Source organism: Heptranchias perlo, chromosome 15 (assembly GCF_035084215.1).
Source record: "Heptranchias perlo isolate sHepPer1 chromosome 15, sHepPer1.hap1, whole genome shotgun sequence".
In the NCBI taxonomy this organism is placed as follows: domain Eukaryota; kingdom Metazoa; phylum Chordata; class Chondrichthyes; order Hexanchiformes; family Hexanchidae; genus Heptranchias; species Heptranchias perlo.
This window is the reverse complement of record NC_090339.1, coordinates 31435781-31453135: the sequence shown is the minus strand read 5'-3', so window position 1 is coordinate 31453135 and position 17355 is coordinate 31435781. Positions and strand designations below refer to the sequence as shown.

The 17355-nt window shown below is 44.5% G+C and overlaps 1 protein-coding gene across 2 annotated transcripts in view; it reads right to left on the bottom strand.

Annotated features, from left to right (window-relative positions):
• Positions 1 to 17355, bottom strand: part of ocrl (OCRL inositol polyphosphate-5-phosphatase) — a 98706-nt gene that overhangs the window by 53661 nt on the left and 27690 nt on the right. For both annotated transcript variants that reach the window (XM_067997010.1, XM_067997011.1), the window contains exons 7-11: positions 6531 to 6639; positions 5267 to 5428; positions 4027 to 4128; positions 3701 to 3815; positions 2370 to 2486 (exon numbers count right to left, since the gene is read on the bottom strand). In XM_067997010.1, the coding sequence (XP_067853111.1) occupies positions 2370 to 2486; positions 3701 to 3815; positions 4027 to 4128; positions 5267 to 5428; positions 6531 to 6639 (605 nt within the window). The remainder of the gene's footprint in view (positions 1 to 2369; positions 2487 to 3700; positions 3816 to 4026; positions 4129 to 5266; positions 5429 to 6530; positions 6640 to 17355) is intronic.

The window sequence follows — 17355 nt, the reverse complement described above, 5'->3', positions numbered from 1 at the left end:
AGGGTGGTAGGGGTCTGGAACTCACTGCCTGAAAGGGTGGTAGAGGCAGAAACCCTCAACTCATTTAAAAAGTACCTGGATGTGCACCTGAAGTACTGTGACCTATAAGGCTACAGACCAAGTGCTGGAAAGTGGGATTAGGCTGGGTGGCTCATTTCGGCCAGTGCAGACACGATGGGCTGAATGGCCTCCTTCTGTGCCGTAAATTTTCTATGATTCTAATGCCTTTCAACCGATGCCCAGCTGAGTGAGTCCAGCCTCATCCGTTTCCACTCTTACCTATCCAGTTGCAGCCAGAGAATCTCCTGCAATGGCTTCTCTTCTCGCCCACTTACCTCTCTGCCTCTCCACCTCTCTCTCTCCTCCTTTAAAACATTCCTGAAAACCTACCCCTTTGACCAAGCTTTTGGTCCCCTGTTCTAATGTCTCCTTTGGCTCGGTGTCATTTTTTTTTTCAGATTACGCTCTTGTGAAGCACCTTGGGACATTTTTTTTTGCTATGTTAAAAGCATTATATAAATGCAAGTTATGAAAATTTTTGCAAAATCCCTGCAAGTCTATAGAAATATTCATCAGTGCTAGAAAAATGGTATTGAAACATATTGTATATTAAAAATAGTTCCTCAATGTTTCAACTCTTCTGTGCACTATTACGGAGCATCTTATATAAGGAAAGTTTCTAAAGGAAGGTGTGTTGCAATAATCTCCTTACTGAGTTTAATATTTCTATCTAGAAGCGACCAAATTAATGATGGTAAATTACACAGAACAGAAAGCATACCAGTAATGAACCATAAATGTGATAGTCAATTCCAAGGGATGCACTTTACTTGAGATGAAGTGTATCTCAGATCTACTGAATCAGAGCATTGAAAGAGTCAATCATTTAAAAAAATTATTGCAATAAGTCACCATACTGCTAAACAACAACATAATTAGGACAAGTAAAAATTTTTGATTGGGAGTTACTGTCAGATGAAATTTATGTTCAGTCTTTTATTGCACTCCTAGCCATGTTCAAGAACATTTCATAACAGAAAATTCAACATTAACAAATATGGGTAATAAAATCAACACAAATCATGGTTCTTGCCCTTCAACAGAACTCCAAAATCGATTTTATTAGGTCACAGTTTTAGGGTAGGCTTCCAAAATGGATTTTATTAGGACATAGTTTTAGGTGTTTTAGGGTAGGCGTAACAAAATAATAACTTTCCATCAGTTTCCTTTCTATCTAAGGCTACAAGAAAAATATATAGGTTTGAACTAATTTTATTTGCTGAGGAAAACGGAAAGTGAATCCTGACTTGGTCAAGTTTCCACAAGGTCAAAGAAGTAAGAGTTAAGCCAGCTAGTTCAAATACAGCGAACAGAGTAGAAGGTGAATTTACCCAGGAGCAGAGGCTCCAAGAGAGAACAGATTTTATCTTTACGGATAGAGGTTCATCACTTTGACGTCTCAGGAAGCTAACGCCATTACTGTTATGGATTCCGAGTCAATCAGTTCCACCATGGCAACTCATAAGGATGAGGTTGTATAAGTTCTGGAAACATTGCTAATTAACAACATATAGACTTTAATCCATTCAACAGACCAGCTGTCCAAGGAGTATAATCATAAATTAGTCTCACCAATTTGTATCAATCTCAGACACTGATCTTAACTGTCAAATTATACTCAACAAGCCAATTAATGCTGAATTACCATGACATACCTGAACTGCCTTTGTAACCTCCATTATTTATTGTCAGTTAAACTATCTACTAAACAATTTGCATACTCAAATGTCTAAATTTTAAATGCTAATTATGATCATGTAGTTAATAAAGAAATATTAGTTCATGACTTTATGATCTGGCTTCTTCTTCGATGATTCATTCACTTGGTAGCTTGTGCATATCCTAATGGGAGCTTGGTAGTGGATCATGTAAATACTAAATCAATCCTAATTGGTTGATGCAAGGTGGTTTGGCAAGCCAAATTTAGGCACTGCTCTGTTAGGCATAGGCTTGGCAGTAAACCCCAGATGGCAACTTGACAAGCAGTTATGGTGAGGGGTTAAGGATTCATTGGATACCTTTGGATTAACAGTTTATTGATCCCTGTGTCCCAACAATGTTAAACATGTTCCTTTGATTTTTTTAATATATAATTAGACTTTTTATCCCTTAAAATCAGGATGTGAATTGTTTTCGGTCACATTTTAATACTAGAGATCTCAATATGGCAGGTGGTAAATACTTCCAGCAACAAATAAAAATAAAAGATGCTGGAAACGTACACATTAGTCAGCATCTGTAAAGAGAAAACATAGGTTATGACATTTCGGGTGCGTATCCTTCAGTGATATAGTTAACTTGGTTCTTACCATCTTTCCCATGATTCCTGTTCCTACTGTCTCTGCTTCCACATCTCTTATGTGCTTTTCATGTTCTTTTTTAACAAACACGATCATCATCATTCCAACTAATCGAATCAGCTTCACCTAAAACATGGTAAGTAGAAAGGAAAAATCAAGGTACAATTTTCATTCGTGAGCTCCTATGAGTAACAACAGATCTTGCAGTAATATTTTTGTAAGGGGAAGGGGGGAAAAGAGAATGCAAATTAATTTTTATTTTTCACTCCTCTTTTCTTATGTCTACTATTGCCACACAATTCCCCAGCTGTGAGGATAGGCACGTGATTGGCTCTCAGGCCTCTGCCAGCTAGGGTCTGGTGGTGTGTAAGTTTGGGGAAACTTGTTCTTCACTTTTACCTCATTCCACTCAGTAGCTCTCTGATGCAGACAGGACCTTCGCTTACCATCTCACCCGAAAGATAGCACCTCTGACAATGCAACACTCCCTTAATATGGCACTGAAGTGTAACTATTCTGCTCATCTAAATATATTTAATTTTAAACTTTATTTTCCTAGTTTTAGCCTTCTGTGGATTCTTGCTTTCAGACAGTCTCCTTCAGCTGGAAAGACTTAACTGACTGTTCATGCTACTGACTTCTCCCCACAATGCCCACCAATGTTGCAAGAAATTCAATTCATTCTGGCATGCCAAGAGATATGCCAGTAACAAATCTCCTTATCCAAAATGGGTGCCTGAAAGAGAAATTCTGCTGATGCTGCCCAATTGTAAAAGACATCAAAGATATCTCTTCTCCTTTGGAACTTCAACCTGAACTCTGGCTGTTCAAAAGTAATTCATTTGCTGCAAAGGATTTTAGGACTTTGAGGACACGAAAGGTGCTGTATAAATGCCGACCCTTTAGTGCTATTTTCAATTTCCCCTCTCTTTTATAATGCTGAGTAATTTGCAGAGTGACTCCCCACACCTATGCAAAAATTGAAACCTTTTGGGAAAAACTCATTGCTGTACAATGGGTGAAAAGAACAAGAGACTAGCACCTGTTTCTTGCTTAGAGATTTATTTCTCTGATAGCTTTAAATTGATAATAGCTATTAGCTTCACTACCGATTGAAGGCCAAGGCTTTACTTTACAGCTGCTTAGGCCTTCATAATTGGACCACAGAAAATGAAGGCCATTTTTCCTCCCCAAAAAATCAGTCCTTCAAAAGAAACAGAGGTTCTGTTTGAATCCTTGTAGATTAATTTATTAGTTATCTAGTATACTTATTTTTAAATCTCTTAATATTTAGGCACTTATCAAATTTTGTCCAATTTGGTGGAGGTAGTATAACATACTTTGTAATATTTGGCTTTATGATGTAAACTTCTTTCTGCAGCAGTCAACCATTCTTGCTCCTTGGAAGAATCAAAGTAAAAAAAGGCTTCGGTACTCAGATCCAACTCCTGAAAACTGAAAATCAATTAAAAGAACCAGTGATTAAAGTGAACACCTCAAGCAAAATCCATCAAAAAGAGAAACAAATCCTGTTAGTAAAAAAATCTTACTGTTCAAAAGATTCTCATTAGATACAAGTAACACAAAGAACTGTAATAAATCAAATCATATATTGGTACAAATACATTTGTTTTATTCCATGACAATTTAATTACATGTCTCTTACCCCAGGCAGTACACATCAGGTGGCTGTGGGTCAGCACGAAGCCAGGGATCCAGACTAGTATCTGGAGACTGTCCATTCACATTCCAGGTGCCAACGAAAAACCTGGAGCCACAGAGCCATACATGAAATTATCATCCAGTCACTTAATGTATGATTTAATACTGAACTTTTAAGATTATTTTCCAAAGGGGAATTCAACATCTGATTTAAAAAAAAATTACACCAGTTCTATTTTCACACAAATATGATGTAAAATGCACAAATGTGAAATTGGCTTAGGCACTCCAACCTCTAATTTATATTAAAGCTGGAGCCTTAAATCAGTCTTGTGCATAGTTGATTCACAACACAGATTCAATGCACTCAAAATGCTTCACTGCTGCATTTATAGGCGCTGTGTGCATCAACTACTGAGGTGGATTTGGTAAGATGGGGCTCTTGCACCTGAAGTGCTGTGGCAGCTTTATCTACCTCACAGATCTTTGCGGTGAGAGGGTAGATAGAAAGGGCCATAAAAAGGCAAATAGAATACTTGGTTTTATGCATAAGGTCATTGAATATAAAAACAAGGTAACAATGTTGAATTTGTACAAGGCTTAGTTCATAGTTGGAGTACTGTATCATGGAGTTCAGAGCATCCCATTATACGCGAGGTACAGCAAAGATTTATTAGAATGATACTGGGAATGAGAGATTGTACATGGTTAAAATGTGGAATTTTGTCACAAACCTATATTGAAGCAGAATCTATAAATTCTGTTGAAAGGGAATTAGTTGCTTGAAAAGAGGAATAAAAAAGACTGTTAACCAGCCTGCGAATCCTTTCACTACTGCACATTACTCTCCAAGGAAGAAGTGTGAAAATATGAAAACAACAATGCTTTTATTCAATGGCTTTGTCAACAGGAACATGGTATCATAGAGATGGATGAACATCAGCTAGACCCACAAGTCCTTCTGAGTAGCCACTTGTCTGGACGAGGATGCTCCATCAAATACGTGCCAGGCAACAGGAACTTCAGACTCCCTTGGTTGTGATTTCTCACTTCTCAAGATAATAAACAAGGAACTTATATAGTGTGGTTTTAAGCTCTGGAAATAAAACAAGCCTTGACCAATGGGACAAAAGTCTACTCTCTATGACAAATGTTAGGAAGATTAAATGAAATGAGTTAATCAGTCCTAAACCCTTGCCCTAACATTAGGCTCAATTCCAAAACAATGAAATGGTAGAACATACCTAAAATCCTGAATGTTAACAAATTCTTTTTCACGTCGTGCAAGGTAGTGTTTGATCAGACCTTCTCGGGCCACGGATTGGTTATTTGGCTCAAACAGCTTCCGCATTGTGTTGGATACTCTTGGCTGTCCGTTCCATGACCCATCCTTCTCAGTATATGGTCTAGAACATCACAAATACGTAAAAGATAATTAAGTCACTAGTGCTGCTTTAAAGTGTGATGAAAGCAACCAGAAGAGAGAAGGGAATAGAAGCTATTAACAGCATTTGATAATGTGACCGAAGCTAAGAACTTGCTATGTGGGGAACTGCTAGTATGAACCTGTAATCTACAGGACAATGGTACACGTGATAATGGAACAGCAATTTATCTGGTCACACTACGTAAGTTTTTTAAAATCAATGTCAGACTAGTTTTTCAGTGGTAGGTATCTTTAGTTTATACCTATACATGAAAAAAAGTTTGATTATAGTATTAAATTCGGGATATCATGCTTTAATATTAGATATATAAATTAAAGGAATCCATGAAGACAGCAGCTAATTGCTTTTACAAATTAATTTTATTTGACACTGTCCAGGAAACAGTCAAAAATGGCCTACTGGGGCTCCCTCAGTGGCTCAGCTGGCTAAGAACATAAGTAGCTGAGCATTACAGAGCAGAACAATCCCAGGTTTGACTACCTGTTGCTGGAGAGTTACCTAATTTCAGCTGGATGGCAGAGAATATGCTACAATTGGCCATGGTGTCCTTCTGATAGGGAGTAGAAAAACTGGCCGGTTATTTTAGGTAGCAGAAAAATCAACCAGGATTTCTAACCCTGATTGTTATCTAGTAACCCTTCCTGGAAAGTTTGCATACTGAGTGAGGACATGATTAGACTCTGTTATATCCCTGCTGTCAGATAGCTAACTGACATTCACAGTCTCAGCTCACACATGAATAATCGCCACTGGGACAAGGCATCAGAGGACAATCAGTGCCCGTGGAACTGTACCTCACCAAGGAGTTAGCAGTTTCAGGAGGAAAGGATAAAATCCTGGTTGATTTTTCTACTTCCTAACCGTGAAAGATATTGCAATTGAGCCCGATCCTGTTCTCTGACGATGTCCAGGGCCACTGGATAGTGATCAGGAGTTTGAAATTCTAGCCACTTCCACTTCTATACCCTAGTATAAGGATGTTGAGGCCAATTTTAGTAGCCCAACTGCGGTCCCAGCTAATTCAGCACAGTGGTGTATGATAGCTAAATTTGTTACTCACTCTGTACGAGAAGACATTGCCACAGGTGCAACACTGCTTCCAATTTGATTCTGTTGGTTCTTCTTCTCCAGATTTAGAACATCAGTGAAATCATCATCAAACCTAAACTCTAATAGAGAAGCAAACTGCTAAGTAAGCAACTTTAAAGATTTTCTTAAACCGCACAATCCACCCAGAATCAAGGAAGCCTGACAGTTAAATACAATGGGCTCGATTTTCAAATGACGGCGGGATGGCAGCAGGGCTGGGGGGTGTCAATGGGCGTGCGGCAAACCCGGATACTAAAATCTTATCGTTCCCCATGCGATTGCGAGTTAATTGGTGGCCCTTGACGTGACTTCCGGGTTTGCTGTCCGAAAGCTGCACATTGGGCAGACTGCGCACCTGCATGACAGGCTTCAAATAGAGACGCTCCAGCAAAAGCTATTGGACCGTCTCTATTTGAAGGGCCATTGCTCCAATAGCTTTTGCTGGAGCAAAGACCAACAACACAGAATATGAAGCAGCACAGGGGCAAGGCTGCTCCAAGATTCAGCGATGCCTCACTTCAGCTGCTACTGGATGGGGTGAGGAGGAGGAGGGAACTGTTTTAGCCAGCCGATAGGAGGAAGTGCCCTGCTTCTGCCACCAAGAAGGCCTGGCTCAAGGCGACAGAGAAGGTCACCAGCCACATATCCCGCACTTGGGTCCAGTGGAGGAAGCGTTTCAATGACCTAACTAGGTCAGCAAAAGTGAGTACACTTACTGATTCTCCTGCATTCCGTGGTGCACATCAACACCTGCTCCCCCCAACTCATTCTGCACTGCCAAGACTATTCCATCACATCACTCCTCACACCCATCTAAGGCTCATCCTCAGCTTACCTGCTCTTCCTGAGCACTTGCTCACCTCCCCATTTGTCACTCCACCACTACCACTCACCCCAATCCTGATCCAATGTGATATCTCTGTCTCATACTCACCCTGTGATGCACCTCCTTCACGGTCAGCCTCACCCAAAGCAATGCATTCATCGGCTGACCACTTCACTCTCACACGTCTGTACTTTCTCCCCTCAGAAGAGTGTGCAAAATACAGGGGAGAGGGCGAGAACTGGAGGGAGGGCCACAACAAATAGTGGTTCTCACAGAGGCGGAGGAGGAGGCCCTGCAGATCAGTCACACCCTCGAGCGTCTGTCCATCGGGGACAACGACACAGTCCTGGCTCATGTGAAGGTGCTCAGATTGCCAAATGGGTGCAATCGATTACACCCTGTACCCATGGGAAGCCAGCCACAGAATGGAATCCCACTGCCCTCTCCGTCTGGCTGAGGTTGTCCATGGGGAAGTTGACATACTGCGAGCCCCCGCAAAACAAGCTGTCGGTGACCTGCCTTATGCACTTGTGTGCAGACGACAGAGACCCTGGCGATGTCACCGGTGCACCCTGGAGCGATCTGGAGGTGAAGAAGTTGAGGGCAGTGGTGACTAACAGTGACGAGTAATGAGATGCCGCTCGGCCCAGCCGGGAGCAGCTTGCCATGAAGCAGGCTGTAAAGCCCCGATATTGCCAGGAAGGCGGGTTGGCAGCACGGGGGGAGGGGGGTCGACTGGGCCCATGGGTAACCTGCCCAGTAAAATCGGTGGGTTCCCCACGCGATTGTGAGTAAATTGAAGCCACTTACCTGGACTTACAGGTTTCCTGTTGGAAACCTGCGCTGTGGGTGGACTGCGCATCCGCATCATAGGCTGGCAGCTGGATGAGCCCTATTTAAAGGGGCAGTCCTCCAATGCTGCTTCTGCAGCAAACAGCCAAAATTACAGCATGGAGCAGCCCAGGGGGAAGGCTGCTCCCAGGTTTAATAATGCCTCACGCCAGGTCTTACTGGATGGGGTGAGGAGGAGGAGAGAGATCTTCTACCCGGCGGACGGGAGGAAGTGGCCTGCCTCTGCCACCAAGGCGGCCTGGCTCGAGGTGGCAGAGGAGGTCAGCAGCACCCGCAACATATCCCGCATCTGGATACAGTGCAGGAAGCGCTTCAATGACCTAACTGGTCAGCCAAAGTGAGCACACTCACTCATTCTCCGACACTCCGTCTTTCACATCACCATCCCCATCTCACAACTCCTGCACTGCCAACACTACTCTATCACATCACTCCTCACACCCACTCAAAGCTCATCTTCAACTTACATGTACTTACTCACCTCCCCAATACTCATCACACCACTACCACTCAATCCAATCCTCATACAATCTCATGTCTCTGTCTCATACTCACCCTCTGATGCATCTCTTTCACGGGCACCCTCTCCCAACCTGCCTCGACCTCTGCTGCAGCCACAGGGAATGCATCACGTATGTATAGTAGGAAGCATAAGGCAAAGGCTTCGTGAGCACAAAGGGGATGCACAAGGATGTTTGATGGTTTGTCATTTTTAAAAATTTATATTTGATTTTGGTTCAACTCACATTAAATATTATATTGTCACCACTACTGCCATGTCTTGGCCATTCTTGACTGGCTTATGCAATAAGTCCCTTTCGTGAGGTTCTCCATGAACACCCACACTTGATGCCACCCATTGGGTCACCCTACAGTGGGTGTATGTGTAGTTGCATGACTATTTTGTGCAGGTGCCTGTGGCGCAGCACTGCATTGTGGAGCTCCACGTGGCAGAGGTGGACGGTGTGCCTGGCGAGGCTGGTGATGTTGCTCGTCCTCGGATGAAGTGATGAATGCAGCCATGGCGCCCCCCCGTCCACAAAGTAGGTAAATATGTTTGCACAGCAGAGTTTAGGGTATCAATTAATAATTTTGAATGGAATGACAAAGGTGTTGCAGCCAAAACTTTGTCTGAAATGACAGAGTGCCCTGCTGCAATAAATGAGGTATTCCCCCCAACTGTCAAAAAATGATATAGAATCATAGAAGTTTACAACATGGAAACAGGCCCTTCGGCCCAACATGTCCATGTCGCCCAGTTTATACCACTAAGCTAGTCCCAATTGCCTGCACTTGGCCCATATCCCTCTATAGCCATCTTACCCATGTAACTGTCCAAATGCTTTTTAAAAGACAAAATTGTACCCGCCTCTACTACTGCCTCTGGCAGCTTGTTCCAGACACTCACCACCCTTTGAGTGAAAAAATTGCCCCTCTGGACCCTTTTGTATCTCTCCCCTCTCACTTAAATCTATGCCCCCTCGTTATAGACTCCCCTACCTTTGGGAAAAGATTTTGACTATCGACCTTATCTATGCCCCTCATTATTTTATAGACTTCTATAAGATCACCCCGAAACCTCCTACTCTCCAGGGAAAAAAGTCTCAGCCTATCCAACCTCTCCCTATAAGTCAAACCATCAAGTCCCGGTAGCATCCTAGTAAATCATTTCTGCACTCTTTCTAGTTTAATAATATCCTTTCTATAATAGGGTGACCAGAACTGGACACAGTATTCCAAGTGTGGCCTTACTAATGTCTTGTACAACTTCAACAAGACATCCCAACTCCTGTATTCAATGTTCTGACCAATGAAACCAAGCATGCCGAATGCCTTCTTCACCACCCTATCCACCTGTGACTCCACTTTCAAGGAGCTATGAACCTGTACTCCTAGATCTCTTTGTTCTATAACTCTCCCCGACGCCCTACCATTAACGGAGTAGGTCCTGGCCCGATTTGATCTACCAAAATGCATCACCTCACATTTATCTAAATTAAACTCCATCTGCCATTCATCGGCCCACTGGCCCAATTTATCAAGATCCCGTTGCAATCCTAGAAAACCTTCTTCACTGTCCACAATGCCACCAATCTTGGTGTCATCTGCAAACTTACTAACCATGCCTCCTAAATTCTCATCCAAATCATTAATATAAATAACAAATAACAGCGGACCCAGCACCGATCCCTGAGGCACACCGCTGGTCACAGGCCTCCAGTTTGAAAAACAACCCTCTACAACCACCCTCTGTCTTCTGCCATCAATCCAATTTTGTATCCAATTGGCTACCTCACCTTGGATCCCGTGAGATTTAACCTTATGTAACAACCTACCATGCGGTACCTTGTCAAAGGCTTTGCTAAAGTCCATGTAGACCACATCGACTGCACAGCCCTCATCTATCTTCTTGGTTACCCCTTCAAAAAATTCAATCAAATTTGTGAGACATGATTTTCCTCTCACAAAACCATGCTGACTGTTCCTAATCAGTCCCTGCCTCTCCAAATGCCCGTAGATCCTGTCTATCAGAATACCCTCTAACAACTTACCCACTACAGATGTCAGGCTCACCGGTCTGTCGTTCCCAGGCTTTTCCCTGCCGCCCTTCTTAAACAAAGGCACAACATTTGCTACCCTCCAATCTTCAGGCACCTCACCTGTGCATCTATGCATCTCCCACTGGCTGCTGACTGAAACACGTCTGCTCCAACAGGGAGTGTTTCCCACAGCACGGGAAACACGCTGAGGATCCATGAAAATTACACCCCTGACAAAATCTCCTGTCAATGAGGTCCGTCAAGTACCTCAACTAGGTAAGTATTTAAATTGTCATCCCGCCAGTTTTAATTGACGGTGGGAGTCCCGAATGCGGGAGCTGCGCGCGCACCCTAACGGGTCATTGGGGAACCCGGAAGTGGCGGTTTGGAGCTGGGCTCCGGATCCGCTCCGGGATTCCCCAATTTTACGAGCCCCACCGCCCCCAATACACCCAAAAATCGACCCCTAGATGTTTGTGACCACCTGGCAGCTCACTCTCAGCCTCCATATGCACTGCTCCTCAGAGAGGTCCAGGAAACTAAGCAACGGTCTATAGACCTTCTGACTAGAATAGTGCCTCTCTGTTGTTGCCCTCTGTGCTCTTGTGCAGGTCCCTGTGGTGCAGCACTGTGTTGTGGAGCTCCAAGTGGTGGAAGTTCAGGGTTATTTAACATTTCGGAAGGATAGGAAAAAAGGTAAAGGTGGTGGGGTAGCTCTGTTAATAATTTGGAGTGCACTGCCTGAGGGGGTGGTGGAGGCAGATTCAATCATGGCTTTCAAAAGGGAATTGGGCAAGTGCTTGAAGGGAAAGGATTTGCAGGGCTACGGGGAAAGGGTGTGGGAGTGGGACTGGCTGGATTGCTCTTGCAGAGAGCCAGCACGGACTCAATGGGCCAAATGGCCTCCTTCCATGCTGTAACCATTCAATGATTCAATGAAAGGATGAAATTGATATAATAGTGAGAAATGATCTTGGCTCAGATGATCAAGATGTCGAATCAATTTGGGGAAGTAAGAAATAGCAAGGGAAAGAAATCACTGGTGGGAGTAGTATATAGGCCCCCTAACAGTAGCTACACTGTAGGGCAAAATATTAATCAGGAAATAAGGGGGGCTTGTAAAAAAGATAATGAAATAATCATGGGCCATTTTAATTTTTACATAGATTGGACAAATCAAATTGGCAAAAAAATAGTCCTGAGGAGGAGTTCATAGAGCGTGTAAGGGACTGGATCTGGTAATGGGTAACGAAGCAGGATTAACGAATGATCTCAAAGTAAAGGAGCAGTTGGGAAGCAGTAATCATAACATGACAGAATTTCACATCCAGTTTGAGAGCGAGGATCTTGGGTCTGAAACTACGGCATTAAACTTAAATAAGGGCAATTATAAAGGAATGAGGACGGAATTGGCTAAAGTGGACTGGGTAAACAGATTAGATGGTATGATGGTAGATAAGTGGCAAACATTCAAAAAGATATTTTATGACTCGCAACAAAAATATATCCCTGTGAGGAGGAAAGATTCCACAAAAAGGGTGAACCAACCATGGCTAACTAAGGAAGTCAAGGAATGTATCCGGTTAAAAGAAAAAGCATACAACATGGCAAAGATTTCTGGTAAGCCCGAAGATTGGGAAAACTTTAAAAACCAAAGGATGACTAAAAGAATAATAAAGAGGGAGAAAATAAATTATGAGAGTAAACGAGCAAGAAATATAAAAACTGACAGTAAAAGCTTCTACAAGTATACAAAAAGGAAGAGGGTAGCTAAAGTAAACATTGGTCCCTTAGAGGATGAGACTGGGGAAATAATAATGGAAAATAAGGAAATGGCAGAGGAATTCAACAGATATTTTGTATCTGTCTTCACAGTAGAAGACACTAATAACATACCAATAATAGTAGAAAATCAAGGGGCAAAGGGGAGGGAGGAGCTAAAAACAATCACTATCACTAGAGAAAAAGTACTGGATAAACTAATCGGTCTAAAGGCTGACAAGTCTCCTGGACCTGATGGCTTGCATCAGAGGGTCTTCAAGGAAGTGGCTACAGAGATAGTGGATGCAGTGGTTGTAATCTTCCAGAATTCACTAGATTCTGGAAAGGTCCCAGCGGATTGGAAAACCGCAAACGTAACACCCCTATTCAAGAAGGGAGTGAGACAGAAAGCAGATAACTATAGACCAGTTAGCCTAACATCTGTCATTGGGAAAATGCTAGAATCCATTATTAAGGAAGTAGTAGCAGGACATTTGGAGACTCATAATACAATCAAGGAGAGTCAACGTGGTTTTATGAAGGGGAAATAGTGTCTGACAAACTTATTAGAGTTCTTCAGGAAGTAAAGGGCAGGGTGGATAAAGGGGAACCAATGGATGCAATATATTTGGATTTCTAAAAAGCGTTCAATAAGGTGCCACATAAAAGATTACTGCACAAGATAACAGCTCATGGTGTTGGGGGTAATATACTGGCATGGATAGAGGATTGGCTAACGAACAGAAAACAAAGAATCGGGATAAAAGGGTCATTTTCAAAATGGCAATCTGTAACTAGTGGGGTGCCGCAGGGATAATGCAGGGGCCTCAACTATTTCAATATGTATCAATGACTAGGATTAAGGAACAGAGTGTCTTGTGGCCAAATATGCTGATGATACAAAGATTTGTTGAAAAGCAAGTTGCGATGAGGACACAAAGGGCTTGATTTTCGCACCCGCAATCGGGTGCGTTTGTGTCGGGGGGGCTGCGAAAATCCTGGATTCCTGAGGCGGGTCTGGAGCCCGGCTTCAACCCGCTCACTTCCGGGTTCCCCAGTGACGCGCTCACATGCGCTCGCAGCCCCCGCACGTGGGACTCCTGCCGGCAATTAAAGCCGGTGGGGTGCCACTTAAAGTACTTAAACAGGTACTTCAGGTTGTTTACAGATCTGACTGACCTGATATTTTAGGAGGGATGGGATTTCGAAATGAACTGAGACTGTTTCCCGTACTGGGGGAAAACACTCCCAGTTCAAATGGACGTGTTGCAGCCATCAGCCTGTGGCAGCTGCAAAGGTCCATTTGACAGGTGGGGGGGTGGAGGGTGGGGGGAACCCTCACTCATTGCAGGAGGCCACTCTGGACAAAGTTTGGCCTCCACCACCCTCCCCCTAACAATAAAATTCACAAACTTGCACACTTACCCCGGTGTCCAGACACATTTACCTACCTTGCGGACCCCCTCAAATGTGCATCTTCCGGATGGGGGCCGCCGTAGCTGTAGTCATGACCTCCTCGAAGGGCGAACAGCATCACCAGCCTCGCCGTCTACCTCTGACACGTGGAGCTCCACAACATAGTGCTGTGACACATCGGGAGGGCAGCCGCAGAGAGAGATGCGTCGCAGGGGGCACTACCCTCGCCACAGGGTCTACAGACCGAGGCTCAGCTTTGTGGACCTCTCTGAGCAGCAGTGCACATGGAGACTCAGAGTCACTCAACATGTAGTCGTGGACATCTGCAGCCTCCTTCATGCCGAGCTGCTCCCGGATGGCCCGAGCACCATCTTCTTACCTGTCGCTGTCAAAGTCACTACTGCCCTCAACAACTTCTCCTCCGCATCCTTCCAGGGTGCCACCGGGGACATCGCTGACGTCTCTCAGTCATCTGCACAAAAGAGCCCTGCAAATACACCTACATACACTCTGCAGTGACACAATGGGTGGCATCAGTTGTGGGTCTTCATAGTGATCCTCAAGAAAGGGCATTATTGGACAAACCAGACAAGATTCGCAAAGACGTGGCAGTAGTGGTGACAATATAATATGTTATGTGAGTTGATCAGAAATTAAATATAGGTAATCAACATGACAAACCCTCAAACACCCTTGTGCATCCCCTTCATGCTCACGACACGTTTGCCTTACCCTTCCTACTGCACATATGTGATGCATGCCCTGTGGCTACAGCACAGGTAGTAGCAGGTTGAGTGAGGCTGATCGTGAAAAAGAGATGTATGAGTATAAGATAGAGTCATGAGATTGTATGAGGATTGGGTTGAGTGGTAGTGGCAGGATGAGTACTGGCGAGGTGAGTAAGTGCAGGTAAGATGAGGATGACCTTTCAGTGGGTGTGAGGGGTGATGTAGTGTTGGCAGTGCAGAAGGAGATGTGGGGTGGGGGTGGTGATGTGGCAGATGGAGGGGAGGGCAATGAGTAAGTGTACTCACTTCGGCTGACCTACTTAGGTGATTGAAGCGCTTCCTGCACTGTATGCAAGTGCGCGATGAGTTGGTGGTGCTGGTGACCTCCTCCGCCACCTCGAGCCAGGCCTTCTTGGTGGCAGAGACAGGCCGCTTCCTCCGGCCCGCCGGGGGTGGTGGGGGGGGGGGGGGGGGGGGAAGATCTCTGTCCTCCACCTCCTCCTCAACCCAGCCAATGATACCTGGAGTGAGGCATCATTAAACCCGGGAGCAGCCTTCCCCCTGGGCTGCTCCATGCTGTAATTTTTCCTATTTCCTGCAGCATCAGTCAGTGGAGGACTGCCCCTTTAAATAGGGCTCCTCCAGCTGACAGACCTTGCTGCGCATGCGCAGTCCGCCCGCCGCGCAGCTTACCAGCAGGAAACCCAGAAGCCAAGGTAAGTGGCTCCAATTAGCCTGCGATTCCGTGCGGAGCACACTGATTTCACCGGTCGCATTACCCACGCGCCCAGTCGACCCCCCGCTGCGAACCCGCCGCCCTCCTAATATCGGGCCCAAAGTGTCTGCAAAGGGATATTGACAGGTTAAGCGAATGTGCAAAAATTTGGCAGATGGAATATAATGTGGGAAAATGTGAATTCATCCACTTTGGGAGGAAAAATAAAAAAACAAAATATTATTTGAATGGAGGAATACTACAAAATGCTGTGGTACAGAGGGATTAGGGTGTCCTCGTACATGAAACACAAAGAAGTCAACATACAGGTGCAGCAGGTAATCTGGAAGGCAAACGGAATATTGGCCTTTATTTCTCGGGGGATGGAGTATAAAAGCAGGGAAGTCATGCTACAACTGTACAGGGTGCTGGTGAGACCACACCTGGAGTGCTGCGTACAGTTTTGGTGCCCTTATCTAAGGAAGGACATACTTGCATTGGAGGCAGTTCAGAGAAGATTCACTAGGTTGATTCCGGGTAAGGAAGGGTTGTCTTATGAGGAAAGATTGAACAGCTTGGGTCTATACTCATTGGAATTTAGAAGAATGAGAGGAGATCTTACTGAAACATTCAAGATTCTGAGGGGACTCGATAGTGTAGATGCTGAGAGGATGTTACCCCTCATGGGGGAAAAGGGGGCGTAGTGTCAGAATAAGAGGTCGCCCGTTTAAGACGGAAATGAGGAGGAATTTCTTCTCCTACAGGGTCGTGAGTCTTTGGAATTCTTTACCCCAGAAAGTTGTGGAGGCTGAGTCATTGAATACATTCAAGGCTGAGTTCGACAAATTTTCGATCAGCACGGGAATCAAAGGATATGGGGAAAGGGTGGGAAAGTGGAGTTGAGGTAAAAATCAGATCAGCCATGATCTCACTGAATGGCGGAGCAGGCTCGAGGGGCCGAATGGCCTACTTCTGCTCCTATCTCTTATGGTCTTAGTGCATGCCGTGCCATGCGAGGATGGTGATGTTGCTCGACCTCGGATGTAGTGGTGAATGCAGCCATCCTGATGGTGTCAGTTTGAGGGGGACTGAAAAGTTGGTAAATAGTGTAAACAGAAGAATTCTGAGTGGAAACCAAGAATTTTCAGTTTGTCCGAGAGAACTGAGTGCCCTGCTACAATAGTGACCTATTATCCCCATCTGTCAAACAGGCATTTAAATGTCCAAATGGCTGCTGGCTGAATCACGTCTCCTCCAACATGGAGTGTTTCCCACAGCACAGGAAACATGCGGAGGCTGAACGAAAATCGCTCCCCTGCCTCAATCACCATGAAATTAACAACTTCAACAAGTTCAAGGATCTTAATAAGTGCTTTTAATATCAGCCCGCTGGCTTTAATTGCCAGCAGGACTTCTGCATTCCAGAAGCCTGCGCGTACACAGATGCGTCTGTGTGAGACACAGAAGTCAGCGGTTTGGAGCCGGCTTCCTTACCTGCTCGGGATTTTTCCAATTTTCCCAGACCCCCACTTTGATTTGAAAATCAAGCCCAATGAAACAGAGGAAATGCATCACAAAGGCTGCTTCAAAGTAATACTAAATGAAATGCTATTTATGCTAGCAGATGCATTGCAGCTTCCAACCTGCCTTCACATCCTTCTAGGCAAGCTGTAACGCTGACCTTTGGGGATGGTCCCATGAAATGGCAAAGGTAAGCCGCTTCTTCACAACCACCTCATGCATCACCACTTTCACTTCAGCAGTCAAACTGGTGGCGGGGGGGAGGGAGAAAAGAGAGAAGAGTCACGTGCTGGGCTGCATCATCTCTTGTCCGCGGACTCGTGTCTGCACTTCGGGTTTCCTTTCATTTCGCTTTTATCTATCACTTCTTATTCCTCTTCCCCCGGGAACCTTCCCAAACATTAGCATAATTTTTGTTACGCTAGTAAGACACTTTC